Source organism: Stegostoma tigrinum, chromosome 2, assembly GCF_030684315.1.
Source record: "Stegostoma tigrinum isolate sSteTig4 chromosome 2, sSteTig4.hap1, whole genome shotgun sequence".
In the NCBI taxonomy this organism is placed as follows: domain Eukaryota; kingdom Metazoa; phylum Chordata; class Chondrichthyes; order Orectolobiformes; family Stegostomatidae; genus Stegostoma; species Stegostoma tigrinum.
The window spans coordinates 126,944,483-126,972,102 of record NC_081355.1 but is presented as its reverse complement, the minus strand read 5'-3'; the positions used below and the strand labels follow the sequence as shown (position 1 = coordinate 126,972,102).

General features: G+C 41.4%; 1 protein-coding gene across 4 annotated transcripts in view; it reads right to left on the bottom strand.

Annotated features, from left to right (window-relative positions):
- Positions 1 to 27,620, bottom strand: part of svila (supervillin a) — a 203,345-nt gene that overhangs the window by 28,108 nt on the left and 147,617 nt on the right. For all 4 annotated transcript variants that reach the window (XM_059639188.1, XM_048522082.2, XM_048522099.2 and 1 more), the window contains 10 exons: positions 26,070 to 26,162; positions 25,742 to 25,828; positions 24,349 to 24,532; positions 22,592 to 22,764; positions 18,945 to 19,100; positions 15,653 to 15,789; positions 13,453 to 13,600; positions 10,308 to 10,453; positions 7,992 to 8,167; positions 6,897 to 7,038 (listed from right to left, as the gene is read on the bottom strand). In XM_059639188.1, the coding sequence (XP_059495171.1) occupies positions 6,897 to 7,038; positions 7,992 to 8,167; positions 10,308 to 10,453; positions 13,453 to 13,600; positions 15,653 to 15,789; positions 18,945 to 19,100; positions 22,592 to 22,764; positions 24,349 to 24,532; positions 25,742 to 25,828; positions 26,070 to 26,162 (1,442 nt within the window). The remainder of the gene's footprint in view (positions 1 to 6,896; positions 7,039 to 7,991; positions 8,168 to 10,307; positions 10,454 to 13,452; positions 13,601 to 15,652; positions 15,790 to 18,944; positions 19,101 to 22,591; positions 22,765 to 24,348; positions 24,533 to 25,741; positions 25,829 to 26,069; positions 26,163 to 27,620) is intronic.

The window sequence follows — 27,620 nt, the reverse complement described above, 5'->3', positions numbered from 1 at the left end:
GAAGCTGAGAAGAGGCTCAAATGCAGCATAAACATTGGCCTGGACTGGGTGGGTCAAACGGGAATGGCCTACTTCCATCCCACATATCCTATGGAGCATACAGACTAGTAAAATCATGAACCAAGTCAGACTACACTTTCAATAAGTGGAAAATCATGAATTAGGTTGGGACTTAATGCAAATAATCATATTACATACCTTTAAAAGGTTTAGCTATATCTTCCTAATTACTACAGTAACAGGTCAGTGATATCACGACATCCTGACGAAGCTATAGCTTTAATGTATTTTCTATATTGAGGAATTGGTGCACTTTCAGAAGAGTCATCTTTTAGAGCAGATGTTAAATGGACTTGTCCTTGGATGCAGGAGTGGTTGAATTCTTCTTCTTGTACTCCTAATATTTTTCACTCAGACAAAGTTGCTAGAACAGTTGTTTGAGAGACTTTGCTGTTCTCAAATTAGCTGCTGCAATTCTTACATTACAACAGTGATTACACTTCATAAGTTGGTTCTGATAGCAAAGCATTGTGGAATACCCAGGTCGCACACAGTATTCAAATAGGGCCCACACCTCAGGAAGGACGTACTGGTGCTGGAGTGTGTCCAGTGGAGATTCACACGGATGATAGGTTTAACGTACGATGAATGGCTGAGGATCCTGGGACTGTAATCATTAGAATTTAGAAGGGTGAGGGGAGATCTAATAGAAACTTACAAGATAATGTATGGCTTAGAAAGGGTGGACTCTGGGAAGTTGTTTCCATTAGGCGGGGAGACTAGGACCCGTGGGCACAGCCTTAGAATTAGAGGGGGTAAATTTAAAATGGAAATGAGGAAACATTTCTTCAGCCAGAGAGCGGTGGGCCTGTGGAATTCATTGCCACAGAGTGCAGTGGAGGCCGGGACGTTAAATGTCTTCAAGGCAGAGATTGACAAATTCTTGATCTCACAAGGAATCAAGGTCTACGGGGAGAGTGCGGGTAAGTGGAGTTGAAATGCCCATCAGCCATGATTAAATGGTGGAGTGGACTCGATGGGCCGAATGGCCTTACTTCCACTCCTATGTCTTATGGTCTAACTGTAATCTTATAAATGTATCATGATCTTTTGGCTCTTATAATATTTGACCATATTTCTAAAAGCCACAAATTTGAACTGCTGTTGTATGGCTTGATCTATAGGCACTCACATTAAGGACTTATAAATCAAATCCCTCCACCCCCTTCCTAACTACAGCCAGCAAACATTCTGATTCTCTCTTTTTTCCCCAAAGATGCATTATTTTATATATTTTTTTCTCTTAAAATACTAAAAATAATGGAGATGTAATCATTGATTGTACACATCTACCACTCCAACCACTTAAGAATTAAAGTGATATTCATTAATCCATCAATCTTGTAAATTTCAAATGCATGCATAATGTCTCCTGTGAGGATTGTATTATATTGCTTCTGAAAATTTATACACAGTTTTTAAAAACTTTATTCTTTCACATGATGTGGGTATCACTGGCTAAAACAGCAATCATCAAGTGCACTGGAGAAGGTTTTGGTGAGTAGTCTTCTTCAATAGGTGAACCCATTGTACTGTTATAAAGGCGGTTCATGGATTCTGAACCAGTGACAGTGAAGAAACAATGATAAAGTTCCAAGTCAGGATGGCATGGGCCTGAGGGAGTCAGAGATTTTACAGCCCTCATATCTGTGATGGTCATCAAACATCAATTTATTCTAATCCCATTTTCCAGCACTTGGCCATTGCACACAAGAATATGGCATTTCAAGTGTTCATCTAAATAGTTTTAAAATGTTTTGAGGGTTCCAACCTCTTTCACCTGTTAGGCCAGGAGTTCCAGAAACCTACAACATTCCAGGTGAAATTTTCTTTCCTCAAGGGCCCTCTAATCTTAGCTCTTTGCCTGAAACTGTGCCCCTTCGTCAATGACCCCTTTAATAAGGAGAATGGTTTCTCGCTAATCGTCGTATCATGGAGTGAGAGCACAGAAAGAGACCCTTTGGCCCAAACCCTCAATGCCGACCAGATTTGCTGAACTGAACTAGCCTAATTTGCCCGAGTTTGGCTCATATTTTATGCTCCTCAGAATTTTGTACTCTTCAATCTGGTTCTCCCTCAGCCTTCTTTGCTCAAAATAAAACAATCCCAGCCTAACAGTCTGTCTTCTTAGACGAATTACTCCAGTCCAGGCAACATCCTACTGACGGGAGGAGGTCTCCAACACCATTCATGACCAAACAATAATCTCCAACACCATTCATGACCTCATCACCTCAGGGGACCTCCCACCCACAGCCTCCAACCTCATTGTTCCCCAACCCCACACGGCCCGTTTCTATCTCCTTCCCAAAATCCACAAACCTGCCTGCCCTGGTCGACCCATTGTCTCAGCCTGCTCCTGCCCCACCGAACTCATCTCCACCTAGCTGGACTCCATTTTCTCCCCTTTGGTCCAGGAGCTCCCCACCTACATCCATGACACCACCCACGCCCTCCACCTCCTCCAGGACTTCCAATTCCCTGGCCCCCAACACCTCATATTCACCATGGACGTCCAGTCCCTATACACTTGTATTCCACATGCAGATGGCCTCAAGGCCCTCTGCTTCTTCCTGTCCCGTAGGCCCGACCAGTCCCCCTCCACCGACACCCTCATCCGCCTAGCCGAACTCGTCCTCACCCTCAACAACTTCTCTTTCGATTCCTCCCACTTCCTACAGACTAAGGGGGTGGCCACGGGCACCCGCATGGGCCCCAGCTATGCCTGCCTCTTTGTAGGTCACGTGGAACAGTCCCTCTTCCGCACCTACACAGGCCCCAAACCCGACCTCTTTCTCCGGTACATTGATGACTGTATCGGCGCCGCCTCTTGCTCCCCAGAAGAGCTCGAACAGTTCATCCACTTCACCAACACCTTCCACCCCAACCTTCAGTTCACCTGGGCCATCTCCAGCACATCCCTCACCTTCCTGGACCTCTCAGTCTCCATCTCAGGCAACCAGCTTGTAACTGGTGTCCATTTCAAGCCCCACCGACTCCCACAGCTACCTAGAATACACCTCCTCCCACCCACCCTCCTGCAAAAATTCCATCCCCTATTCCCAATTCCTCCGCCTCTGCCGCATCTGCTCCCACGATGAGGCATTCCACTCCCGCACATCCCAGATGTCCAAGTTCTTCAAGGACCGCAACTTTCCCCCCAACAGTGGTCGAGAACGCCCTTGACCGTGTCTCCCGCATTTCCCGCAACACATCCGTCATACCCCGCCCCCGCCACAACCGCCCTAAGAGGATCCCCCTCGTTCTGACACACCACCCCACCAACCTCCGGATACAACGCATCATCCTCCGACACTTCCGCCATCTACAATCTGACCCCACCACCCAAGACATTTTTCCATCCCCATCCTTGTCTGCTTTCCGGAGAGACCACTCTCTCCGTGACTCCCTTGTTTGCTCCACACTGCCCTCCAACCCCACCACACCTGGCACCTCCCCCTGCAACCGCAGGAAATGCTACACTTGCCCCCACACCTCCTTCCTCACCCCTATCCCAGGCCCCAAGATGACTTTCCATATTAAGCAGAGGTTCACCTGCACATCTGCCAATGTGGTATACTGCATCCACTGTACCCAGTGTGGCTTCCTCTACGTTGGGGAAACCAAGCGGAGGCTTGGGGACCACTTTGCAGAACACCTCCGCTCGGTTCGCAATAAACAACTGCACCTCCCAGTCGCAAACCATTTCCACTCCCCCTCCCATTCTTTAGATGACATGTCCATCATGGGTCTCCTGCAGTGCCACAATGATGCCACTTGAAGGTTGCAGGAACAGCAACTCATATTCCACTTGGGAACCCTGAAGCCCAATGGTATCAATGTGGACTTCACCAGCTTCAAGATCTCCCCTTCCCCCACCGCATCCCAAAACCAGCCCAGTTCGTCCCCTCCCCCCACTGCACCACACAACCAGCCCAGCTCTTCCCCTCCACCCACTGCATCCCGAAACCAGTCCAGCCTGTCTCTGCATCCCTAACCTGTTCTTTATCCCACCCATCCCTTCCTCCCACCCCAAGCCGCACCTCCATCTCCTACCTACTAACCTCATCCCACCTCCTTGACCTGTCCGTCTTCCCTGGACTGACCTATCCCCTCCCTATGTCCCCACCTATACTCTCCTCTCCACCTATCTTCTTTTCTCTCTATCTTCAATCCGCCTCCCCCTCTCTCCCTATTTATTCCAGAACCGTCACCCCATCCCCCTCTCTGATGAAGGGTCTAGGCCCGAAACGTCAGCTTTTGTGCTCCTGAAATGCTGCTGGGCCTGCTGTGTTCATCCAGCCTCACATTTTATTATCTAACATCCTACTGAATCTTCTACCCTAATCTGTGCAATCAAAGGGTTGCATGACCAGAACTGCACAGTATTCCAGCCGTGGCCTAATTGACATTATATACAGCTTCAACATATCCTCCTTGCTCTTGAACTCAATGCCTTCACTAAAGAAGGGAAGTATCTCAAATGCCTTATCGACCACATTACCTACCTGTCCTGCTGCCTTCAATGATCTATGGTCATGTCTTGGAAGGGAACTTGCAGGTGGTAGCATTCCCATGTGTCTGCTGCCTTTGTCCTTCTGCATGGTAGAGGTCACAGATCTGGAAGGTACTTTCAAGGCAGTCTTGGTGAGTTGCTGCAGGGCATCTAATGATGACACATACTGCTGCTACATTACACCAATGGTGGAGAGTGGGGATGTTTAAGGAATGAATGGTGTTAAAGTGGCATCTGTCCAGAAAGGTGGAGAGGATTCTTTCACATAACTGACTTGTGCTTTGAGAGAATGGTCAGATTTTGGAGAATCAGGAGGCAAGGTTCTTACCTTGAATTCCCAGCCTCTGACCTGCTCTTATAGCTTCAGTACTCATGTGGTTGGTGTAGCTCAATTTCTGGATAATGGTAACCTCCTTGGATGTTAATAAAGTGGATAACAATGACAGCAATGTCATTGAATATCAGGAGGAGATCAAGATAGAATCTAGTTGGCAGTGGTCATTGCCTGGCACTTATGTAGCATACATGTTACTTGCTGCTTATCGATATAAATCGGATGTTGTCCAAGTCCTAATAAATTTGGACATGGACTGCTTCAGTACCTGAGAAATCATGGACAACTTTGATACTATGCAATTGTCAGCAAACATTCCCACTTCTGACCTTATAATGGAGGGAAGGTTGCTGATGAAGCAGTTGAGTATGGTTGGGCCGAGGCCTCTACCCCAAAGAAGTCCTGCAGAGATGAATTGGGTCTGAGATGACTCACCTCCAACAATCTTCCTTTGCATAAGGCATAACTTGAATCAGAGGAAAGTTTCTGCCTGTTTCCTAATTTTGCTAGGGATCCTTGTTCTCACACTCAGTTAAATGTTGCCTTGATATCAAGGGCAGTCACTCTCGCCTCATCTCTGTCGACCAGTTCTTTTGTCCATACTTGGACCACGGCTGTTATGAGGTCAGGAGCTGAGCGGCCCTGGATGAATGCAAGCTGAGCACCAGTGAGCAGGTTATTGCTGAGTAAGTGCAATAGTACTATCCCAGAACCCCTTCTGTCACAGTGCTGTTGATTGAGAGCAATTTGATGACTTGAATTTGCTTTTTGTGGACAAGAAACAGTCATGTCATTTTCCATATCGTTGAGCAGATACCAGTAATACAGCTGTACCAGAATAGTTAGGCAAGGGGTGTGGCTAGCTCTGAATTTACCTGTTCAGTACTACTGCCAGAATGATGTCTGGATCCATAGTACTTGCAGTATCCAGAGTTTGCAGCCATTTCTTGATATCATGTGATGTGAATCAAATTGGCTAAAGAGTGGGATCTGTGGTGCTGCAGACCTCAGGAGGAGGGAGCGATGGATCATCCAGTCGGCACCTCTGCCTGAAGACTGTTGCAAATGCTTTAGCCATATCTTCGCACTGATGTGCTGGAGACATTTCTCCTCCCAACTCCAGTCACTGAAAATGGGGATATTTGTAGAGTCTCATCTTCCTGTTGTTTAATTGCTCACTGCTATGCATGAATGGATGTGGCAGAAAGCAGAGCTTGGATCTGATTGTATGGAGCTACAGTGTGTCCATGATCTTTAATGATTATTACATTTTTTCTTACACAAATGCTATTTAAGAGTTCATATATATCACATAGTGGGATAGAGGGAACATGCAAATCCAGTTCACCAAAATCCAAACATTCAGTGCTAATAGGGTAGGATAGAAGTAGTGGCTGGCTGGTCAGATATTTGCATCCTCTTTCCAATAATCACAATTAAGATATATTACTTCTTTTCAAACAAAATAGGCTCCAATTCCCTCTCACCTGCTTACAAAATTTCTAAAGCTATTTGCTACTGTAATTTAAAATCCGTGAATACTTGAATATTACATTATAGATCAAATGGGTCGACTGGCTTATTTCTGAAAGATGATGTAGTCTGTATCAAATCTTGTATTCCTATTGACACTGACATCAATGGATTCTGCTTGTTTAAGGCAATCAAATAATAACAAACAAAGGCAGTAAATTGAATATGGTCCATTAACTGAATGATTTTGACTCATGTGCCATTAGGATTGTTAAAATTATTGATAGATTAGAGGAAACTTCGTAAAGCATACAGCTCAAGTAAATCTCCAGCAAAACGGTGTACGGGAAACTCTGGTATGACTGAAAATTTTGATCAAAAGCAGATCAGCAGAAAGGTCTAAAATATTCAATTCCCTCACTTTATCAGGCTTCACACATGACTATTGGTGTTTTGCAAGGCAGAAAGGATTAACTTTTTTGCTTCCCGAATATGGTAATCAAAAGATTGCACCTTTGGTTCTTCTTCAACTCCAGGTTTTGGTGAGGGCTTCTTTGAATCTAGCCAGTCCAGGAACTTTTCCTTAAACAAAATAGTTTCATTGTGCTCAGTCAGCCTGCCAAAAATTGCCCAATCAGGACGACCTTGACCTTTCCTACACGTGAAAAAAAAGCAAGCAGCTGGTTAGGATTAACACTTGGCACCTGACATCTTAACACATGACATATTCTTCAAAGTGGAGTCTTGGCCAAAGAACTAGATAAAAGAACTTGTGCCTTTACAATTACTGCTCAATGTAATAAACAGTACTTTCACATCTGTTAACAGCGAAGCTATCTACTGACACAGGCACATTCAAAGGAACTCCATCTATTTAATGGAATAAAATGGTACTTTCACAAGGTGCTCATCATCATTTCATTTTCACTGTAAAGAACCTTAAGTAAATACTTCAGTCTAGTGGGCTGCACTGGAGGTGCCTGTGTTTCTCATAGTAGTTAAGTGAAAACAATACTGGGGTTGGGTTGCTGAGTGGAGGGAGTGTGTGTTTGTTGTCTGCTTGGCATTAACCAGAGCTGCCTACTTGAGAAACTTCACTGTTAGTGATTAATTTCATTGCTACCAGAGAAACCTAAGTTTTTAAATTGAAAAAAAAACATCCTGACAAGAATACATAGACTTTTCTACGGGTCAAACGAATGGCAGCCACAGTTGGATTGTTACACTGCTCTGACAGTCTGTATTTCTGGCCTGAATGTCTGATTTGGGTCTCTCCAGAAGCGCAGAGCAGATCTTGAAGCCTCATAGTGCAGTTCAGGATCAGTGCAGGAGGCCAAACCACAATCACTGTTTTACAGCAGTAACTGCTGTACTACAGGAATTAAAAATCACAAGCCTTTTTGATAGGGAGAAGGTAAGTGAACAAGATAAGTGGGTGAGAAGGTTAAAGGTGGCAGCTGAGAGAGGGTAGAGGGGAAAGGGTCGTGTGGATGCTAAGGGGTCAGCTCAGGGTAGTCTGGTGCGGTAGAGGGAATTTAGTGTTGGGCCAGTTTTATAGTTAGTTACATTCGTTGCATGTTGTAAACTGATAGTGTAAACCAAAGTTACCTTGGTATCAGTGGATTGCATTCGCCTGGATCTAAAGGGTTGATGTCACAGTTTGTGTAGTCAAATGTACCATTCCACAAATGTTTTGCCAACTGGAATGCTACTTTTCGCTGTGCTAGTGTGACCTCTTTTCCATGCCATACGTACACTTCACTGCCAAAATCGAACACCAGCACCTATGAAAAATACTCCACAACTTCAGAAAATTGCATGCAAGTTTATTTGCAATATAGCTAATTAGAAAAGATACCATCAAGAAGTGCAATCATGTTGTTATCTCTAGTTAAGACACTGATTTGTGGTCAATTATCTGAGTCCAACGGGACAGCAGATGGGCATAAATTTATCTCAGTGTCACCTGTCTGTTTGTGGGTGGAAACAAGAGGAGGAATCAGCCAAGATTCTCATGTTTAGGCAAGTCCTGAGAGAGAGCTTAACTCCAACACAGCAACTGCTTATGTATAGCTTAAATGAGATGCATCCCTTTCCCCGAATGCCAGCAAAACAACCCTTTGATATTTCATTTCACAGCGAAGGAACAATCAATTTGCAGGTGGTTAGTGTGCGCGCAGTCGTGTTGAGCCAATTATTTTCACAGGCAGCAAGAACAACACTGGCAGATGGAAGTCAGCTTTCTGTTCTCCGGTTATTAAGATTAGATTAGATTAGATTCCCCGTGTGGAAACAGGCCCTTTGGCCCAACAAAGTCCACACCGCCCCTTGAAGCATCTCACCCAGAGCCATCCCCCTATAACCCCTGAACACTACGGGCAATTTAGCATGGCTGATCCACCTAACTTGCACATCTTTGGACTGTGAGGGGAAACCGGAGCACCCGGAGGAAACCCACGCAAACACAGGGAGAATGTGCAAACTCCACACAGACAGTCGCCCGAGGCTGGAATCGAACCCAGGTCCCTGGTGCTGTGAGGCTGCAGTGCTAACCACTGAGCCACTGGTGCCACCCAAAAGTATGAGAAAATCAGTAGGAAAAAACACAAACCCCTTAGACCAGAACAACATGCAACAATATTTTGTAAGGTTTTTTTAAAAAAGTCTCAGTGTCTTCAACCATCTGTGCTTATGTTTAGGAATTTCCTCTTTACATCTCTTCCCTTTACAATAAATGTTTCTGACCAAGCAGTTAGTCATTTTGCTAAAATCTCCTGCTTTGAATCCTGCCATGCTCTGCTCCACCCCACCGGCCACCTTCCCCAAACTCTGATACTTCCACAAACAACCAGTGTCTTTTGGGGGTGCTAAGAGGTGCCAAGAAAATGCAAGTTACAGATGTCTGTATGTGATTAAATTAACTTGTGAGTTATAGTGCAGAGTAGTAAAGCCAGAGATCATGGGTTCAAGTCTTGGAGAAACAGTCTGTAGCAGCAGAACATAGGGCAGCATGGTGGCCCAGTGGTTAGCACAGCTGCCTCACAGCGCCAGGCACCTGGGTTCAATTCCACCCTGAGGCAACTGTTGTCTATATGGAGTTTGCACATTCTCCCTGGAACTGCATGAGTTTCCTCCGGGTGCTCCGGTTTCCTCGTGCATTCAAAAGATGTGCAGACTAAGTGGATTGGCCATGCTAAATTGCCCATAGTGTTCAGGGAAGCGTAGATTAGGTGGGTTATAGGTGGATGGGTCTGGGTGGGATGCTGTATGGGTCAGTGTGGACTTGTTGGGCCGAAGGGCCTGCTTCCACATTGTAGGGATTTTATGAACATGGCCATGTAAGCCATTGGATTATTGAGAAATCCATCTGGTTTATTAATTTATTTCTGTGATGGCAACTGCTACCTCTAATGCAAATGGAAAAAAAAGTCACTGACGTTAAAACAAAGAGAATTATCTTGAGCTGAGTGCAAACATCTCTTGCTCTGGGCCTTCTTTTATACTACTATTCCTGTTTGTCCTTTTGCCTACATCCACCATCTTTGTCCACAAAATGCAATAACTCAGAGATTTGATTCTACAAGTCCTGGCAGTCTTCAAGCATGTAGCCACTTTTCACTTGTGAGTTAGAGTTTATCTCTCAATAGATTAGCTAACTGTGTGAAATATCACTGTCAAATTTACATCCTGATATATATTCACGCAACTATGGTTAGCGAATTGGAGCACTGGCTCCTTTTTTCCCTTCTCTCTCCTCAGCGTTATCATTACGGCCATGTAAGCATCTTGGTTGAGACTCAGTACAATTCTAGTTCAGTACAATGAGGGTTAAACCCTGATCCGTCAGTCTTTCACTATGCAGTGTATTCACCAAGCAAGTTACTGGAGGCTGTTCCTCTATTCCATCATTTGACAAATACTTACATCCTTTGAATTAAGTAAAGAGCACCGTGGTATCTTTCCCCAGAAGTCATCATCAGGGACTAGTTTATCATCTACTAGGCGATAAATACAGTTGGTTTCTACGATTGCACTTTCATACAGTTCATCCTCATCTGGATTTCCAGCACCTGCAAAAGCAATGTAGTTTTATTCGAAACACTTCTCTAATGAGCATGTGCATTCTAACAACTTGTAAAATTCTCTACTTTCTCTATCTGTCTACTGTCTCCTGCCCACAGTAAACTTCACATGCCCTCAACATGTGTCAATATTACTTGCTGCTTTTCAGCTGAAGTCTGGGTATCGTCCAGGTTTTGCTGCGCTTGGACAATCGTTCTGTGATTTTTCATTAATTGATGGCTCATTACAAACTGTAGACAAAAACAGAATTGAGGAAATGAATGAGGAGGAGTGGATCCATGACCTCCTGTGAAGATGGAGTATCTATTGAAAAATGACTGGATCTTGCTCAAGGGGTATTAGCAATAACTTGCACAAGGTGGACGAAGATGAAATACATGAAGGTGGGATTTTCAGCTTCTATGTTCATCAACCCATGATTTTCTGCTTATGCAACTTAATATTTAGAAATCCTCAACTGGGAAGACTAGGAAGCTGAGATTTACCTATCGAATTTTTAAGGCATAAACCCACAGAAATGAGCTAACTAATATTTTCTAAGTTTATTCAGATTGCAGCAGGTACAGATTTATCAAAAATTGGCAGACAGCATGAAATTACAGAAAGTTGTGAGCGCAGCCCAGTCCCTCACGAAAACCAGCCATCCTTCCACTGACGCCATCTACACTTCCGGCTGCCTTGGGAAAACAGCCAACTTAATCAAATGCTCCTCCCACCCGTTATACTTTCTTCCACCCTCTTCCATTGGGCAGAAGATTCACAAGTTTGAAAACACGTACCAACAGATTCAAGAAAAGCTTCTTCCTTGCTTTCAGTCTTCTCAGTAGACCTCTCATACATTACAGTTTATCTTTCTCTGCACCTTCTCGGCAGCTATAACACTATATTTCATATTCTGTTCTATTACTCTTGTGTACTTACATAAGGTATGACTCGGCTGGTTAGCAAACAATATCTCGGTACATGTGACAATAATTAATCAAATCAAATAATGCATTTAATCATCCAATCACAATGTCTGAAATATATTTTCTATGATCCTGTTGTAACAAAATGACTTTGGTTTCTCCTGTCTTTACAAGACTCATGTTGACAGTAGGGAGTATACTGTACACCACCTCCATTCTACATGCGCCAAGCGATGGTCCAAGATCTGGCGAAACCAGGACATCACTAGAAGTCAGTTAGCATTATTCTGTTGTTATAAGTGTAATGACATTGTTTGGCATGTTGCAGTCTAATTGGGACACTTCATAAAACAGAGGATCAATTACAATTACAGGTGCCAAACATAACCAGAATGCAGAAAAGCACAGATGCTATAAGGAAGCAGAATTTAGTGAGCTAAATTCAAATCAATTAACTTCAGATTTACAGAACGTTAAGCAAAATCAACATTAATCTTCTCAGAATTACAATCAAGGTCCTTTTCATGATATCTCTCAGGTTAAATATTGGAAGTATATTTTTCTTTACTGGTTTACATTCACTTCTGTCCTCTCATGAAGTCACTGACTTAGAGTCATAGAGGTTGACGGCTTCGAAACTGGTCCTTGAGCCCAACTTCTCCATGCTGCCCAATTTTCACAATTAATCTAATCCCATTTGCTGCATTTGTCCATATAGCTCCATACCACTGCCATCCATGTACCAGTTCAAATGTTTCTTAAATGACAAAATCGTACTTGCCTCCACCTCTACCTCAGGAAGACTGTGCCAAACATTGACCACTCTGTGTGAAAAAAATTCTTGTGAACTGTCTGTTCCCCTTCAGTAATTCAGTCATTACTGATTAACTACAAGGCCTGAGAGTGGGGCTAGCAGGCTATTTGACTTGATGGAATCAAATTCTGAATTTACAAATCACTGTAAAGATCAGAAGTTGGAACTCCATATAATTTTAATCTCTTTGTTGCAAAGTACTAACTGAAATCTGCTTACACAACACAATACAAGGACTAAACCAAGTTCTGTTTTAAGACAGATCTGAAAATTACACATGATTTATTTTATTGAACCTGTTCAGACATGTTATGACACAAATGTGAAGCAGATGGTACTTGAAGTTAAGCCTTTTGGTTCATAGGTAGTGGTGAACCACTGTGCTACAAGATTCCTTTAAACATTAATGATTCTGCCACAATTTGGAGATGTTAATAATAATCGGGGGTGAGGGTTGGGAAATCAACAAGTAATTATTTTAACTGCATAAATCAAGGGTAAGTAAATATAGGTGGGAGGGTTCTTGTGGCAGAGTGGTAAGTGTTTCTACCTCTGGACCAGGAGGTCTGGGTTCAAGTCCCACTTGTTCCAGACGTGTGTAATAACATCCCTGAGTAGGCTGATAACAAAATGCCTACATTTAGATGGGAAAGAACTGACTGGATGGCTACTTGAGCACATATAATGTTACAGTGGTAGGCGTCCCACCCTCCCCCATACCCTGACCCCGGCTAGAGGATCCTTCCTGATTTGGAAGTGTACCATAACATATCTGATTAAAACAAAAACTTAAACAGACATTTCTGGTGTCTCATGCAAAGTGATGGTGTTCTTAGAGTGCTGAAATTTATCAGAATTATTCCAGGAAAGGGGGATTCTATTGACAAGGTTAGGCTGGAGAAGCTGGGATTGTTCTCCTTAGAGCAAAGGAGATTAAGGAGCGATTAATGGTTGTAGAGGTTTAGATTAGGTCATTAAGACAAAGCTATTCCCATTAGTTGATGACTCAGTAACTATAGACAATAATACAGATTTAAGGCTTTGAGCTGGGGTTGCAAGGGGAGTGTAAGGTAGAACTTGTCACACATTTTTGCTGGAACACACTCACATAAATGATTCTCGCTCCTGTTCCTATTATTAATTTTTCAATAAGTTCTGGAAAATACATCCATGTTCCCATTCTGAAATAAATCTTTAAGGTTTGGTAAGATTAAAGAAACTTCTAATTGCATGCAAATCTTAAATTCACAGCTACTATTATTACCTTGGTAGCTTGACTGTCCACCTAAGAGTCTCCAAAACTCTTTGGCTGTTTTGGTATGGCTGTTAATTCCTTCTTCTATTGCGGCCACATATGGTGCTCTGCAGCCAAGGTCTCGTTTAGTCTGAATAAATGCTGCCAGTTCTGAAGCCTGGAAACCAGAAAGTATATTATTTGATCCAGTATATTTATTCAGCGTCTTCAATGATATCTTAAACATTTGAATGAGAAATTTACCATCTGGATGCTTAATTTTTAATTCATCAGCATACCTTGAAATACACATCTTCTTGTTTGATGCAGGGCTGCACTAAAAATAATCTCTAAAATATGTTTCATGCATTCTCCTTGTGTAGCATATTTTTACATGGAGATGAAAAGAAAACTACAGATGGAGGTAATTAAGATAAAAAGAAAGTTTTTTTTTCTGAAGTTATCATTGGCAGATCCACTGTGTAACTGTCAGCATTTTCAATTTTTATATTCCACACACAATCTGGCCCAAGAATTAAAGCTGCTAGCTCACTATCATTCATGAATTGAGTAGAAGATGTAAAAGGTGAAAAAGGGCCAGAAACACCCTGAATGATATACATCAGGAGTCCTTGGAAGTCCTGAAGCACCAACCATGAAGGAATTGCTTGGGACGTTTAAACTTCTTATGGCCAACTACCCTGGTTTTGGAAGCCTCTGGTGAGATCAACAGCTCTGAGCTAGAGTCAGAATTTATGGAAGATACAGACTTATTTACCTAGATAGTTACAGAGGAACCTGCTAAATGGATTTACACCATTTCTAACTCCTGGGTGACTATAATATCAATAACTATGACAATATCGGACAGATTCTGAAGGGTCACTGGACTGGAAACATTAACTCTGGTCTTCTCTGAACAGATGTTGCCTGACCAGCCTTTTCTAGTTTTGTTTCAGATCTCCAGCATCCTCAGTTCTGTGTTTTATCACTGATAAGCCCTCATCTTAAGTGCCCACTGGATCCCTGCCTACCCCACCAAGTACAGGCTAACCTGACCCAACCATCAAACCCCTTGCTCAAATCATTCTGACCAAGCACATTCCTCCCCCAACACCAAATGGCCCATCTCGTCCACCGGCCCAACAATTCCTCCGCAACCACTCGTCCTAACACCACAATCTAATAATCCTCACGTCCACCAACCGGTTATCTGCTCACCAAATTGCAGACCAAATCTCTCAAACTCCACCAACACACCCTCTCACAAAATAAAAGGAAATAAAAAGTGAAAGGCCTGCGGATGCTGTAAATCAGGAACAAAAACAAAGTTGCTGGAAAAGCTCAGCAGGTCTGGCAGCGTCTTTTAAGGATAAAACAGAGTTAATGTTTCTGGGGAAGAGTCACTAGACCTGAAACGTTAACTCTGTTTTTGCCTTCACAAATGCTGCCAGACCTGCTAAGCTTTTCCAGCAACATTGTTTTGTTCCTGATTTACAGTATCCACAGTTCTTTCACTTTTTAATTTCCTTTTCTTTATTAGTTATACAATATTTTGGAGACTCCTGAATCAAAGGCAGTGCATTAGATGCACTTAAAACAAAGTTTCTTCACTATAAGTGATTTCATCCCATGTTTTCTTCATCAAACAACTGTTTTCCAAAAGCATAGCAATTTCCACTGCACTGCATCTTGTATCAGAAACATTTCAATGAAATCTTGGCTTAATTCTAATTAAAAATTGGATAAATAAAAACAAATTCACTGAAATCTACACTTGGGGACCCTTGGTTTCTCATTGTACTCAGTGCTTTATTTCTTGCATTATGCTCAAAATGTGAGACAAAAGGAGAAATCTTCTGTTTGCTGTTCTCAGTTTCTCTGAAAGTTGCAAATGTGTCTGAACTTTGCTTCTTGCTATTTCAAAAACTCTTCATCCTGGGGAAGTTTTTGCATCCTGTTACGTATGTTGGCCTTTTCACATGCACCAAACGACAGGAAATTCAGATATCTAGATACGCCACCAAACAAATCTACACAAATGTGGGGAACACATGGCATGTGAAATGGAAGACATCTGGCAGGAAGCATTGTTTATGGGATATCCTGAGATTTTCTATGAGCAACACTGTAATTTACTTTCATGAAAGAAGTTCAGGGACATGGAAGCTCTGCGAGGATAAAGTACGGAGTTTGTTTGTACAGATGCTTACTGAGATAGTAGACTGACCTTGGCTTTTTCGATGACATTGGTGAATTCTCCTGTCCACAGGAAACAGTGCTGTGGAGCTAGAAGCAAGAAACAGTCTCCACTATTCAATGATGATGCTCTTGGTTCCACCAACCTGGTTTGAATATGCCTGCGTCCTGAGAAATTAATTTAGGAATGCAAGTTCAAATCACTGTGGTACATTTAATGGGCCACAGAACAAGAGCAAATCCAATGTCGACAAATGTTTTGCTTCACAGCTTGCAACTTTGGGTCAAATATTAACTTTGTAAGTAAATGAGATTTGAGTGAATTAAAAAGAAGGTTCTTTGGCATGAAATTTAATTACACATTTTAAAAATAGCAAAAACAATAATAAGGGATAGGGTGGCGTGGTGGATCAGTGGCTAGCACTGCTGTCTCACAGTGCCAGGGACCCCGGGTTCAATTCCAGCTTCGGGCGACTATCTGTGTGGAGTTTGCACATTTTTCTCGTGTCTGTGTGGGTTTTCTCTGGTTGCTCTGGTTTCCCCACCGAGTCCAAAGATGTGCAGGCGAGGTGGATTGGCCATGCTAGATTGCCAATAGTGTTCAGAGATATGCAGTTTAGGCTGACTGGCCACGGGAAGATGCAGGGTTATCACTGTTATAGGAATTGGGGGTGGTAGTGGTGTTGGTTTCTTGGGTGGGGTGCTCTTCAGAGGGGCAGTGTGGATATGATGGGCTGAATGGCCATCCTTGCACTGTAAGGAATCTGTAAATACTTAGTAAACTAATCTTTATATTACTATTGATGGGGCCTTATTCATTACATTTACTTCTTTTAAAAAAATTACATTCTTGAATTTAATAATTACATTCAAGGTAAGAGAAGTGGTGCTGCATTGCAGCTGCCTTCTGGCTTGAATGGTATGACGACTAGACAAGGTCAGGTTTTGTAGAGATCAGCAGTACGGTAAAACTCTTCATTAATTTAACTCAATTTCAACTTACTGGTTGAAACTTTGCAATATTTGTGGGCTTATATCATTTCCTTTATTATCTATCCTTGTAGATGTAGACAGCTAATTCACCTTAGGTTATAGATATTTTTATGCCTACCATTTTGCTTAATAGTTATAGCCTGAGGGGAGCATGATATTCCATCAAGGTGAACTATATTCCAATCCACTTCCTGGAAATAAGGGACAAAGTGCTATCTTATGTCAATTGCTTTTATGTAACATTTAAGATTAAAATCCATCGTGTTAGAAAATATTTTCCTTTTCTACCCTATGGTAAATGTCTCATCATGCTTTCTCTACTAAGAAGCAATGATATATCTGGAGTCCAAACTAAACTGCCCCATTCCTGTAAAATGTTTTTCTGTTCTCTTTGCCTAGCAGCAATTCTGAGGTCTAAATCAGACAGAAGTAATTGAATGAATATTACACTTTAGTATCACTGTTATTTGCAATTTGGTCCAGATCATTCAAATTTGTTCCATTTCAGAAAGAACTCGCATTAGTAAAGTCCCTTTCAACTTGTTGAGACAACCCAATGTGATTCGTGGACAATTAACTACTGTTGGAATAGAGTGACTGTTGTAATATAGGGAAATGTAGCAGCTGACTTTCATTGGTGCCTGATAACCAGACAAATGATCAGGTGATTTGTCATAGTTATATTAGCTGAGGGTCAATTATCTCCTTTATTCTTCATCAAATAACTCTATTGGATGTTTTTTAAGTTCACCTCGGAGCAGACATTCAGGACCTCAGTTTAACTAAAGACAATGTCTCCCACAGTGTAGCACTCCCTCACAAAAGCACTGAAGTGTTAGTCAGAGGTTCTCTGGAGTAGGTTCTATGCATGACTGTATGACTTGGTGACAATTCTATGTGGCAAGGCTAATAATGTTGGCATCATGCAGAAGTAATTTTGTCTTTATTCTGACTAAGACTGGAATTTAATATCTTAAAGATAGTACTTTTTATTTTACTTTTTTAATTTTGGAATCACCTGGCAAAAGGACTGTTTCACAGCAGTGGAAACACTTAAAAAGGAAGCTACTGAAACTCATTGTGAGTCACGTTTATACTGCTGCAGTGAGGATACATTGGCTGGCTCCATGTATCTGTGTACAAAGTGAGATTTGGCTGGCAACAGGTTACTGATTGATTTGTGGAGTTGTGACCAGTCATGGTTACCAAAGATCATCAGCCCAATAACAACAGTCTGATTGACTCTTTGGTAGCTGAACAGATTGTGGGCATGAACAATACTGGCAGAAGCCATCAGACTGCTGAAAAGGCAGGTGGTCGGTCCTAACTCTAAAGAAAACTAGTTTATTGTCTGCTCTAAGCTGTTGCTTTAAATTTAGAAGTCAGAGACTTAATCATTAGTGAATCACTTTCACTTTTCCAAAGAACGCACAGAGCAAGAAATAAAAGGATTTGGGAAACCAAAGAGACTCCTTATTTGAATCCTGAGGCCGAGAGCCATTGAACGGCTTCCCTAGCTTTTTCTCCTTTGACCCACAACACAACTTTATTCTGTTCGTACTTTTGTCTAGCAGTGTTTTAGAAGTGAGTTATAACTATACTAGTTAAGTTCAATGTTAATAGTTCATCTGCAGCTAAATCTGTTTATTTGTAATAAAGGGTTAGTCATTCTTGTTAAGTACAGAAACGTGGTCTGTTTTCTGTAATTCTGGTTCTATCACACAGATAAATTGGGGAATTTTGCACAGTTTGGTAACATCCTTAATTTTTGCAATAGTTCTGAGAATAACAGGGCTTGATTTCCACTGCACTACCTCAGTGAAGTAACAAATGGAAATCCTCTAGGTTGCTCATGTTACCTTTGCCAATATTCCATTTATAGTTTTACATCAAGCTTATCAGATAATTGCAGTTGAAATTTTTCTTAATTCCTATTCCATTTGATAAAGAACACTGTGCAATCTAATGAAACACGACAAACATAGCATCCATTGCCTGAAAATGAGGTAAAACTAAGCATTTAGATTACCACAAGAAATACAGCTCAAAACTGACGCTGAACATTAATGGCTCTTCTCTCTGTGTTTCTCCCGCTCTTTCTCCAAAACAAATTGTTGTTGGTCTGAATAATGTTTATAGATATGAAACAGACTGTTATGATCAATTAGCAGAAATCACTGCATCAGCAATTTACTATTTATTTTAAAAAATGTTATGGTTTAAGCTGTCTTGTGCAAAGGCTCATAGAAATTGCGCAGGAACATTGAATTTTTTTTGTAGAAGATTGATGAGGTTTCAGGAGGCTTTTAATAAATTAATGAAATACTGACCTTTAATTTGCAGCAACATCAGCTTTTTGAATGGCACAGCACTGTTGTTCGACACTTGTTCTGTTAAATTCACATTACGGAGGTTGACACTGCTGAAGTCCTCTTTGCTAGCCAGACCAGCCAAAGCCATTTCTGATAGATTAGAGTTTTTTGACACTGATAGAAAACACAAAAAGTGACTTAATACCACTTATGGAATTATCTTTGCTTTCTTCCTTATTTTTGCTCAGCAAGCTATAAAAACAACCTGCATTTATGTAGAGAGTTGCAGTGGGAGAGAGATCCCCTGAGGTTTGTCCGGAGGGAGGAGGGTAACTTCTTCAGGGTGGGCATCCTTAGAAGAGGCTTCGCAGTGGGGTTAAAATTGTATCAGGGATAACAGGAACTGCAGATGCTGGAGAATCCGAGATAGCAGGGTAAAAAGCTGGATGAACACAGCAAGCCAAGCAGCAACATAGGAGGAGGAAGGCTGATGTTTAATGAAGGGTCTAGGCCCGAAATGTTAGCCTTCCTGCTCCTATGATACTGCTTGGCCGGCTGTGTTCATCCAGCTCTACACCTTGCTAACTCAGATTCTCCAGCATCTGTAGTTCCTATTATCTCTGCATTTATGTAGCATCTTTTATGGCCTCGGGACATTCAAAAAGGCCTCATAGTCAACTGAAGTTTTATCTTAAACTGAGGTTACTACTAAACTACTTTGAAGTAAAATAGCTTTGGGTCAAGCTGTACAGTTCTATGTCTTTGATAAGTTTATCTTCATAACTTGAAATGATTTAAAAAGAAACTGTTATTTTCTGTTAACAGAATGTAACAGGCATTTATATGCATACCCACTATGTTGGATTTAAATTTTGCAATAGTTTTATATAATGATTTCTTGTAAGATAGCTAAGTTGTAGAGATTTCATGCAAAGACTAAGTTTGATTCCTGATAATGTGGTGATTTAAAGAGAAGTTCTGTAACTAGATTGAGAACAAAAGAAGGTAGTGTGGTTCTTTCGAAGCGAATTTTTAGTAACTTGTTCCAGGCATCAGAGTCATGATGAGGTCACGAGGCTACTGGAACTAAAATATATTGATAGGCTTATGTACTTTCTAGAACACTTAGATGTATCAATTATACATTTTGGATGATAGCAATCATTAGAATGCGGGACTATAAATTCTCTAAGCAGACACACATTACCTTGCAGTGCCTCATTACGAAGTTATGGCTCTCTACCAAGGTAAACAAACAGGAGAAAGATAATAATGAAGACAACTATTTTAGAAAAGGTACTGATTTCTTAGGGATGTGGTGAGAGATAACAGGATATGTATCAGTAAGATGACTTTAAGAAGCCAATTACAAATGGTCACATGCTATTTAGCCAATCCAAGACTGAGCATGTGCTGTTCATACATTGTCAAGTCATTTGAGCTCAGGGATGTCATTGATTGTGCACAGGAGTTGCGCTAGCAAGGTAACAAACAACAACACTTAATGGCTTGACGTGCAGCAAGAAAAGATGACAGAAGAATAAGTTCAAAGAATAGACAAGAACAGGAAACATACACTCAGTCAGTCAGTAGTTGCGGACTAGTGCCCCAGAGTTGCCTGATTGATCTACTGCCTTAATCATTGCTCTTTTGAACTTATAAAAAGCTGAAGCTATTGAGCCTAGAACATTACGCTGAGGTACTCATGCAGAGATACCCTGCACTGTTCTCTAACACTATTCACCTTAACCATTTTCCTTTCTGCCAGGTATGAATCCAACCAGCAGAGCAATTTCCTCTATTCCTGCTAACTCTAGTTTTGCTACGGCTTCTTGATGTCATATTTGGTCAAATGTAGCTTTGATGTCAAAGGCAGTCATTCTCCTCTCACCCCTGGAATTCAACTCTTTTGATCACATTTGAAATAATACTGTAATGAGGTCAGGAGCTGAGTGACTCTGGCTGAACCTGAACTGAGTGTCAGTGAGCAGGTTATTGCTGAGCAAGAGCATTGATCATGAAATGTTCTATCACTTTATCGCTGATTGACAGTAGACTATTCATGACTGTATGTCAGGTACAGCAGGTGTGATCTGTGTTATGAAATCATATAACTCTATCCCTCACTTGCTGCTTAGTATATAAGTAGCCTGAAGTATCACTGGACTCAAAACGTTAAGTTGCTGCCAGACTTTGAGTTTGTCAAGAAAACTGTGTTTGTTTCAATTTTATGTCTACCTTTTGCTGATTTTGGCAAATCCTCCTGCACTCTTCATTGAATCAGGGTTAATGCTGGCTTGATTGCAATGGTAGAGTTGGGGATGTGGTGGGCTGCGAGGTTGCAGATTGTGTTTGGAGTACAATACTGTTGCTGCTGATGGACCTCAGTGCCTCAGAAATGCCCAGTCTGTTCAAACTGTATTGCATTTCACACAGTGATAGTGCCACGTAACACGACGCAGTGTATAGGTCTTCATCTCTACAAGGATTGTGCAGTGGTCACTCTGACAGACACAGCTACGGTGGGCAGATTAATGAAGATGGTCTCAAGTATGACTTTCATTCTTATTGCTTCCCTCACCACTTGCTGCACATCCAGTTTAGAAGCAGCTATATCGATGAGGACTTGACCACCTTGGTCGGGAATGATGCTGATGTTGCAGTTACGTGCATTCAAGATGTTGAGATCATATTTTCAATTGTGGGGTGTCCAAAAGTGGAAGTCATAGATTTATTAATAAGTATCTTTAATTTCAAATGGAATTTAGGGGAAATTTTGTTTCCAAAAAGAGTGTTAAGAATGTGGAACATGATGCCACAAGGAGTAGTTGGGGAAAGTAGACTGGATGCATTTCACAGAATCATGGAATTTAGTGTACAGAAAAAAGTCATTTAAGGGACAGCTGGACAAGCACGTGAATGTGAAGCAAACTGAAAGTACTAATTGAAAGTTTTCCCATTATGGGCACCTGTCTGAACATTGCATTTCTTTTCTTTTTGCTACGTCAATTCAAAGCGTAGGTAAGATTCAACCTCATAGCTGTGGGTCTGAAGTCACATGTAAGCTAGACCAGATAATGATAGCAGATCTCCTTCCCCAAGAATATTAGTGAGTCAGATTTTTTAGTGATAATTAACGATGGTTACATGGTCTCCAACTGGCTAGCAAATAATTCCAGATTTTTTTCAGCATTTACTGTAATGGGATTCAAACACATGTCCCCAGAATACTAGTCTGGGCCTCTAGTTTAGCAGTTCAGTGACACTGCCACCAAGCCACTGCCTCCCACTGATATTAAGATATAGTACAAAAAGAATAATGTTCTTTCTACAATTTCTAAACATTTACCCCTCTAACCTGAACAAGTGTGACCTAGACCTAGTGTGTGATCTGACATTAATGCTCCTTAAAAGTATTGCAAATCTCTGAGTAGATTTGTGGACTTGTCCCACATGAGCTAGGTTGGTACTGATTTGTACTTTCAGTCATATTCTATTATTCTGAACAGTGAATAGAATTAGAGATCTTTGATTTCCATAATGAACAAAATTGCCTGCATAATTGATTTGGAAAACTATTGCATGTGTAGAGAGGAATTAACATCAATTTAGAGAGAAAATGGCAGTAATTAAAGAGTCTAGAACAATCTGCATTAAAAACTCACTTTTCTCCACTCTCATTCTCTTTGACTCCATGAATGCAATGTTCAACCGCTGTTCTGTATATTCGTGTCGGATATCACCTCTTGCAGCAAGCATTTTAAGTGGATTACGTGAAGACTGTACTTTGCGTGTAGGTTTGATAGCCCGTTTGTGCTCTGCTACTGCAGAGGTCAGCCTAGGAGAGAAACAAAAATGTTTCTGTCATATTATCATAGTTCTTGCTCTCTCTCTCTCTCTCTCACATTCGTACTGTACGCAGTTTTGATCCCTTTACTTGAGGGGGGATTTAGTTGCATTAGAGGCAGTTCAGAGGAGATTCACTCGATTGATTCCAGAGGTTACAGGTTTGTCCTTCTGAAGAATGATTGAGCAGTTTAGGCCAATACTCCCTGGAGTTTGGAAGAATGAGAGATCTAATTGAGACATATAAAACATGCAAAAGAGGTTCACAAATTGACTTAGGATATTTCTTCTATGAGGCAATCGAGAATCAGAGGTGATAGTTTTAGGATAAGGGGTAGCAGATTTAAAGCAGAGTTGAGGAGAAGTTACTTCTCTCGACATATTGCGAATCTGTGGAATTCACAACCCCAGATACGGTGGATGACAGGAGTAAATCTAAGGAGAAGGTAGATAGAGTTTGACTTATTAAAAGGTTGAAGGGTTATGGAGAGGGGCAAGAAAGTGGAGTTGATGCTGAGATGAGATCAACCATGATTGTATTGAATGCCTACTCCTAGTCCAATCTCCAAAGGGCAGAATTTAATGTCCCCACCTAGGGTGAACTTGGGAGGTGGGGTCAACATGGTGCTGACCTCCCTTCCTTTTTCAGGGCAGGGAGGGTGAGAGAGGAATAGTTTGGAGTCAACCTTGCTGCCTGGAGGTAATTTGATGCCTTACCTAGCCTCCTGCTGACCTGATGGATTTCAATCCATTGCAATCAGGGCACTTGCCACCCAGAGGCTGACCTGTAACATTGTTGGGTTTGCCCATGACCTATTGGAGATAGTTCCTTGTTCATTGATAATCTGTGCCCATTTCAGAAACCCACCTCCTGATACCCCTTGCCTTGTCCGCGATCCATCATGGCCAATGTCACCTCTCCCTTTGGAGACCAACCTATTGTCTTCAACGTTAATCAATTGGCTGGAAGCTCTGGGGCTGAGGATTTCTGCACTGCCGCGGTTTTAATCCATTGTGAAGTCTACATTGCACAAACTGAAATAGAGAAAGCCACCCAGAGAAATGATGTACGTGCTAAATCCTGGCTAAACGACTTTATTGAAACAAATACGATTCTTAGGGGTCTGACAGGGTAGATGTGGAAAGGTTGATTCCCCTTGTGGCAGAATATAGGATCGGCGGCATAATTTCAGAGTAAGGAGTCATCCATTTATGACAGAGATGAGGAGGAATTTCTTCTGTCAGAGTGATGAGAGTTTGTACATTTCTTTACCGCTTAGGGCTGTAGAGGCCGAGTCGTTAAGTATATTCACGGCAGAGGACGATGGATTTTTAAATTAGCCATTATCACATTGAATGGTGCAGCAGACTCAATAGGCTGAATGGCCTTATACATCATATACTTTTATCTCTTTCTTTGGCAATATCCTGGCCATCACCCAGACCCCAAATTGCACACTTCACAACTGTTCATTCTATTTTAATGCAAATCTGAAAAATTTGGAGAATTAAAGTTGATTGAGTAAGCCAAATAAATCTAAAATTCAGAAGAGACATAGTTTTAATTTTGTCATACTTTGGTACGTCAGGATCAAAAATGGCATCAAGGTCCTCCTCATCAATTTCCACAGCTCCTGGCTGAATAACAAATGTATTTGTATCTCTGTAGAATCTTGCAAAAGTTTCTTCATCATCAGGTCTCATCACTTCCTTTACAGATTGTCCAGTTACAGTTATCACAGCGTCTTGTTGCCCTGGCACTGAAAGACAAAAGACACAATATCAGCAACAGCAAAGTAGCAAACATGGAACATAAGAAATGACAGGTGCCTAAAACAGTAGATTGCAAATAATGCAGTATAATCAGAAATCCATTGAATCGAAGGTGACTTATCACCTTGGAAACCTTCACAACGTCAGACCCAATAAGAAAGTGGAAATGCCGACTGGCGACTCATACAACACATCCTGCATAATCACAAAAAACAGGAGAGCTCATCAATAAATTCACTAGAGGCAGCTCAGGGAAGGTTCACAAGGATCATGCCTCGTATGGATGGATTGTCTTAACAGCAAAGATTAAACAAGTTGGGGCTCTACTCATTGGAATTCAGAAGAAAGAGACATGATTTCGTTGAGACATTTCATATTGAGATTTTAAGAGGCTGGACAAGGTAAAGATCAGAGTATGTTTCTATTCATGGGAGAGTCTGAGACCAAATGGCATTGTCTCAGAATAAATATGAGCCAAGTTAAGATTAAATGAGGAGAAATTTCTTCTTGGGGAGGGTGGGGGCAAGATAGTGGAGTTGATGCTGAGATGAGATCAACCATGATTGTATTGAATGCCTACTCCTAGTGTTGCGAGTCTTCAGAACTCCTTGCCATGAGAACTGCTGGGGCACAGTTCTTATTTATACAGAAGGTCGAGATAGATAGGTATTTTGATGTAGGGAAATCAAAAGTTACAAAGAAATCATAGGAAAGTGAATTTGCGGAATGTTAGATCAACCATGATTCTATTGAATGGCAGAGCAGGCTTGGGGTGCTGAATGACCTACTTCTGTTCCTATTTCTTACAGATTTAAACAGAGGTAGCTCTGGCAAAGCATGAGCTTTTGTCTGTTTAGTTAATTAACATATTTTTGATATACTTCACCATATTTGAAACAAGTATGACAAATCTCTTTTTTTTAAACATAAATTTACTCAACATGTTTTCTAGATCTGGTAGATGGGACTAAAGTAATACTTAGTTACTCATCTAGATAATAAAAGGACGCAGAACTGTAGCTCTCAGCTATATTCACACTGCATCATCAGTCAGTGTGACATAACCTATGCAAGACTCAGGAGATCATTTTCTAGTCCAAATATTACAGAATTGCTTCTAATTAGATGCAGAATGGAAAACATTTTATGAACAATGACCTGTTAATAGACTACATAAAAGACAAGCAATTACTTACTTCTGTTCTGCAGTTTGCCCAAGAATGATTCTAGTTTGTCAAGCTTCCTGTCAGTTTCCAATGGCAAATCAGATCTGACCTCAATTTCTAAACAAGAAAAAGTAGGACATAAAATGGTCCAAAAAAATCAAAAAGGATATTATTATTTATTCCCAAAATCTAAAGGGACAGTGTTTTCTGCTTTGTTATTTGGTTAGAGAAAGTGAGAACGCCAGGGGAACTATTATTTTCAATGTAATGGCACATAGAATCCATTTCAGAAAACCAAAACAACAAATCATCATTTCAGACAAGTGTTGTTCCTTTAGCTGTTTGTATAATTTGTTACCTTCCTGTGGCTTGGAAATGACTGGGGTGCTGTTCTTTATCTTGTGTGAAAGAGGTGAACACATTGGGCTCATGAATGTAGGTGATGCCAACCCTACAGAACAAGAAAGAAAATACTCATTTATCAGGATACAGTGCATGACAATGCTCAGATAAGTACATACAAGTTTACAAATTTAACCATGTATGCCACAAGAATTTTCCTAGTTATTTATGGGCAGTTCTCTCCAATGTGATTGATGGCATCAGCTGAATTTGGTCCAAAGCATTTAAAAAGCTGCATCTAAATTTTTTTCTTTGAATCACTGTCAATTTCATTTTAATGATTTTGAAATAAAGCCATATTTATTCAGCTGAAATAAAAACAGAAAATGCTGGAAATGCTCAGTACCTCTGGTTACATCTGTGAAGGGGTAAACTGCGTCAATGGGATAGCGCTGTTCCAAAGTCCACCCGTGTCGCTGGTGCAAACTCATGGTGCGGAGATGGTGGTGGCGGATTACCTCCTAGTTGACCATGTATGTGCTCACTGTCCTTTATGAGCTCCTAGAGATGGAAGCCTACTCATGGGGGCTGCATCAATGAGAGTCCAGCAGCCAATGTTACACTGGCACTGCTTAGTCTGTCAGGTCAGTGTGATGGTGTCTCAGTATAACTGCCTGTATAAAGGGGGTGAAAACCAGGAAGACTATCATGGTGAAGGGGAAACGACTCCACAGGAATAGTGAAGGACACATCTGTGGCTATTCATCCCATCATTGGAGCAGAAGCATTCTGGCTCCAATGGTCTCATGGCTTGTTGCAAAGAAACTACCTAGATTGAGTTGGTAGTTTCCAGAACGGCTGCTCTGACAATGGAAAAATAGCCATATTGTTGCCAAATGGCCTCCAAAGTAGGGTTTTACTGGCACTAGTTAGCTGCCCACCTTTGTGTGGCTTGCAGCCAACTTGATTCCCACTCCATCCCGGGAAGATCCATCAGAGTTAGATCACCCTGCTGGAAAATTCGGCCCAATAGCCTTGCATCAGAAGGATCTTTTGAAAAGTCACTGTCCTGAAATGGTATCTCAATTTAGCTCTCCACAGGAGTTCCCTGATCTGCTCAACAATTTCCAGCATCTACAACTATTAGCGTTGTTACCTGAGGCAACTGGGTAAAGGAAAAAGAAGATTTCTCCAAATGAAAACAACACCAAGACAACATTCTGCAGCCTTATCTCTGACATTGTTTCTTGACTCAAACTAAGCACAGTTTCTACTGCAGCCAACACCTGAATCAACTTGGCACCAATCCCTTTGGAAAACGTTTCTCCAGAATAGAAAAACTGGGCTATTGTTATGTCCTGGATCTTGTGAAGTTAGTGCGCAGGGGCCTCTTTTACAAAGTGGGCACAATACCAACAATACTGTGTTACTTTGGTCCATCATGTCTGCACCAGCTCTCCAAATGAGCATCATCCCTTAGTCCCATTCTCCTATCTTTCCCACATATTCTTGGACACTAGATGATTTTTAAAATATAAACAATCCATCATAAGCATATTTTTTCTTC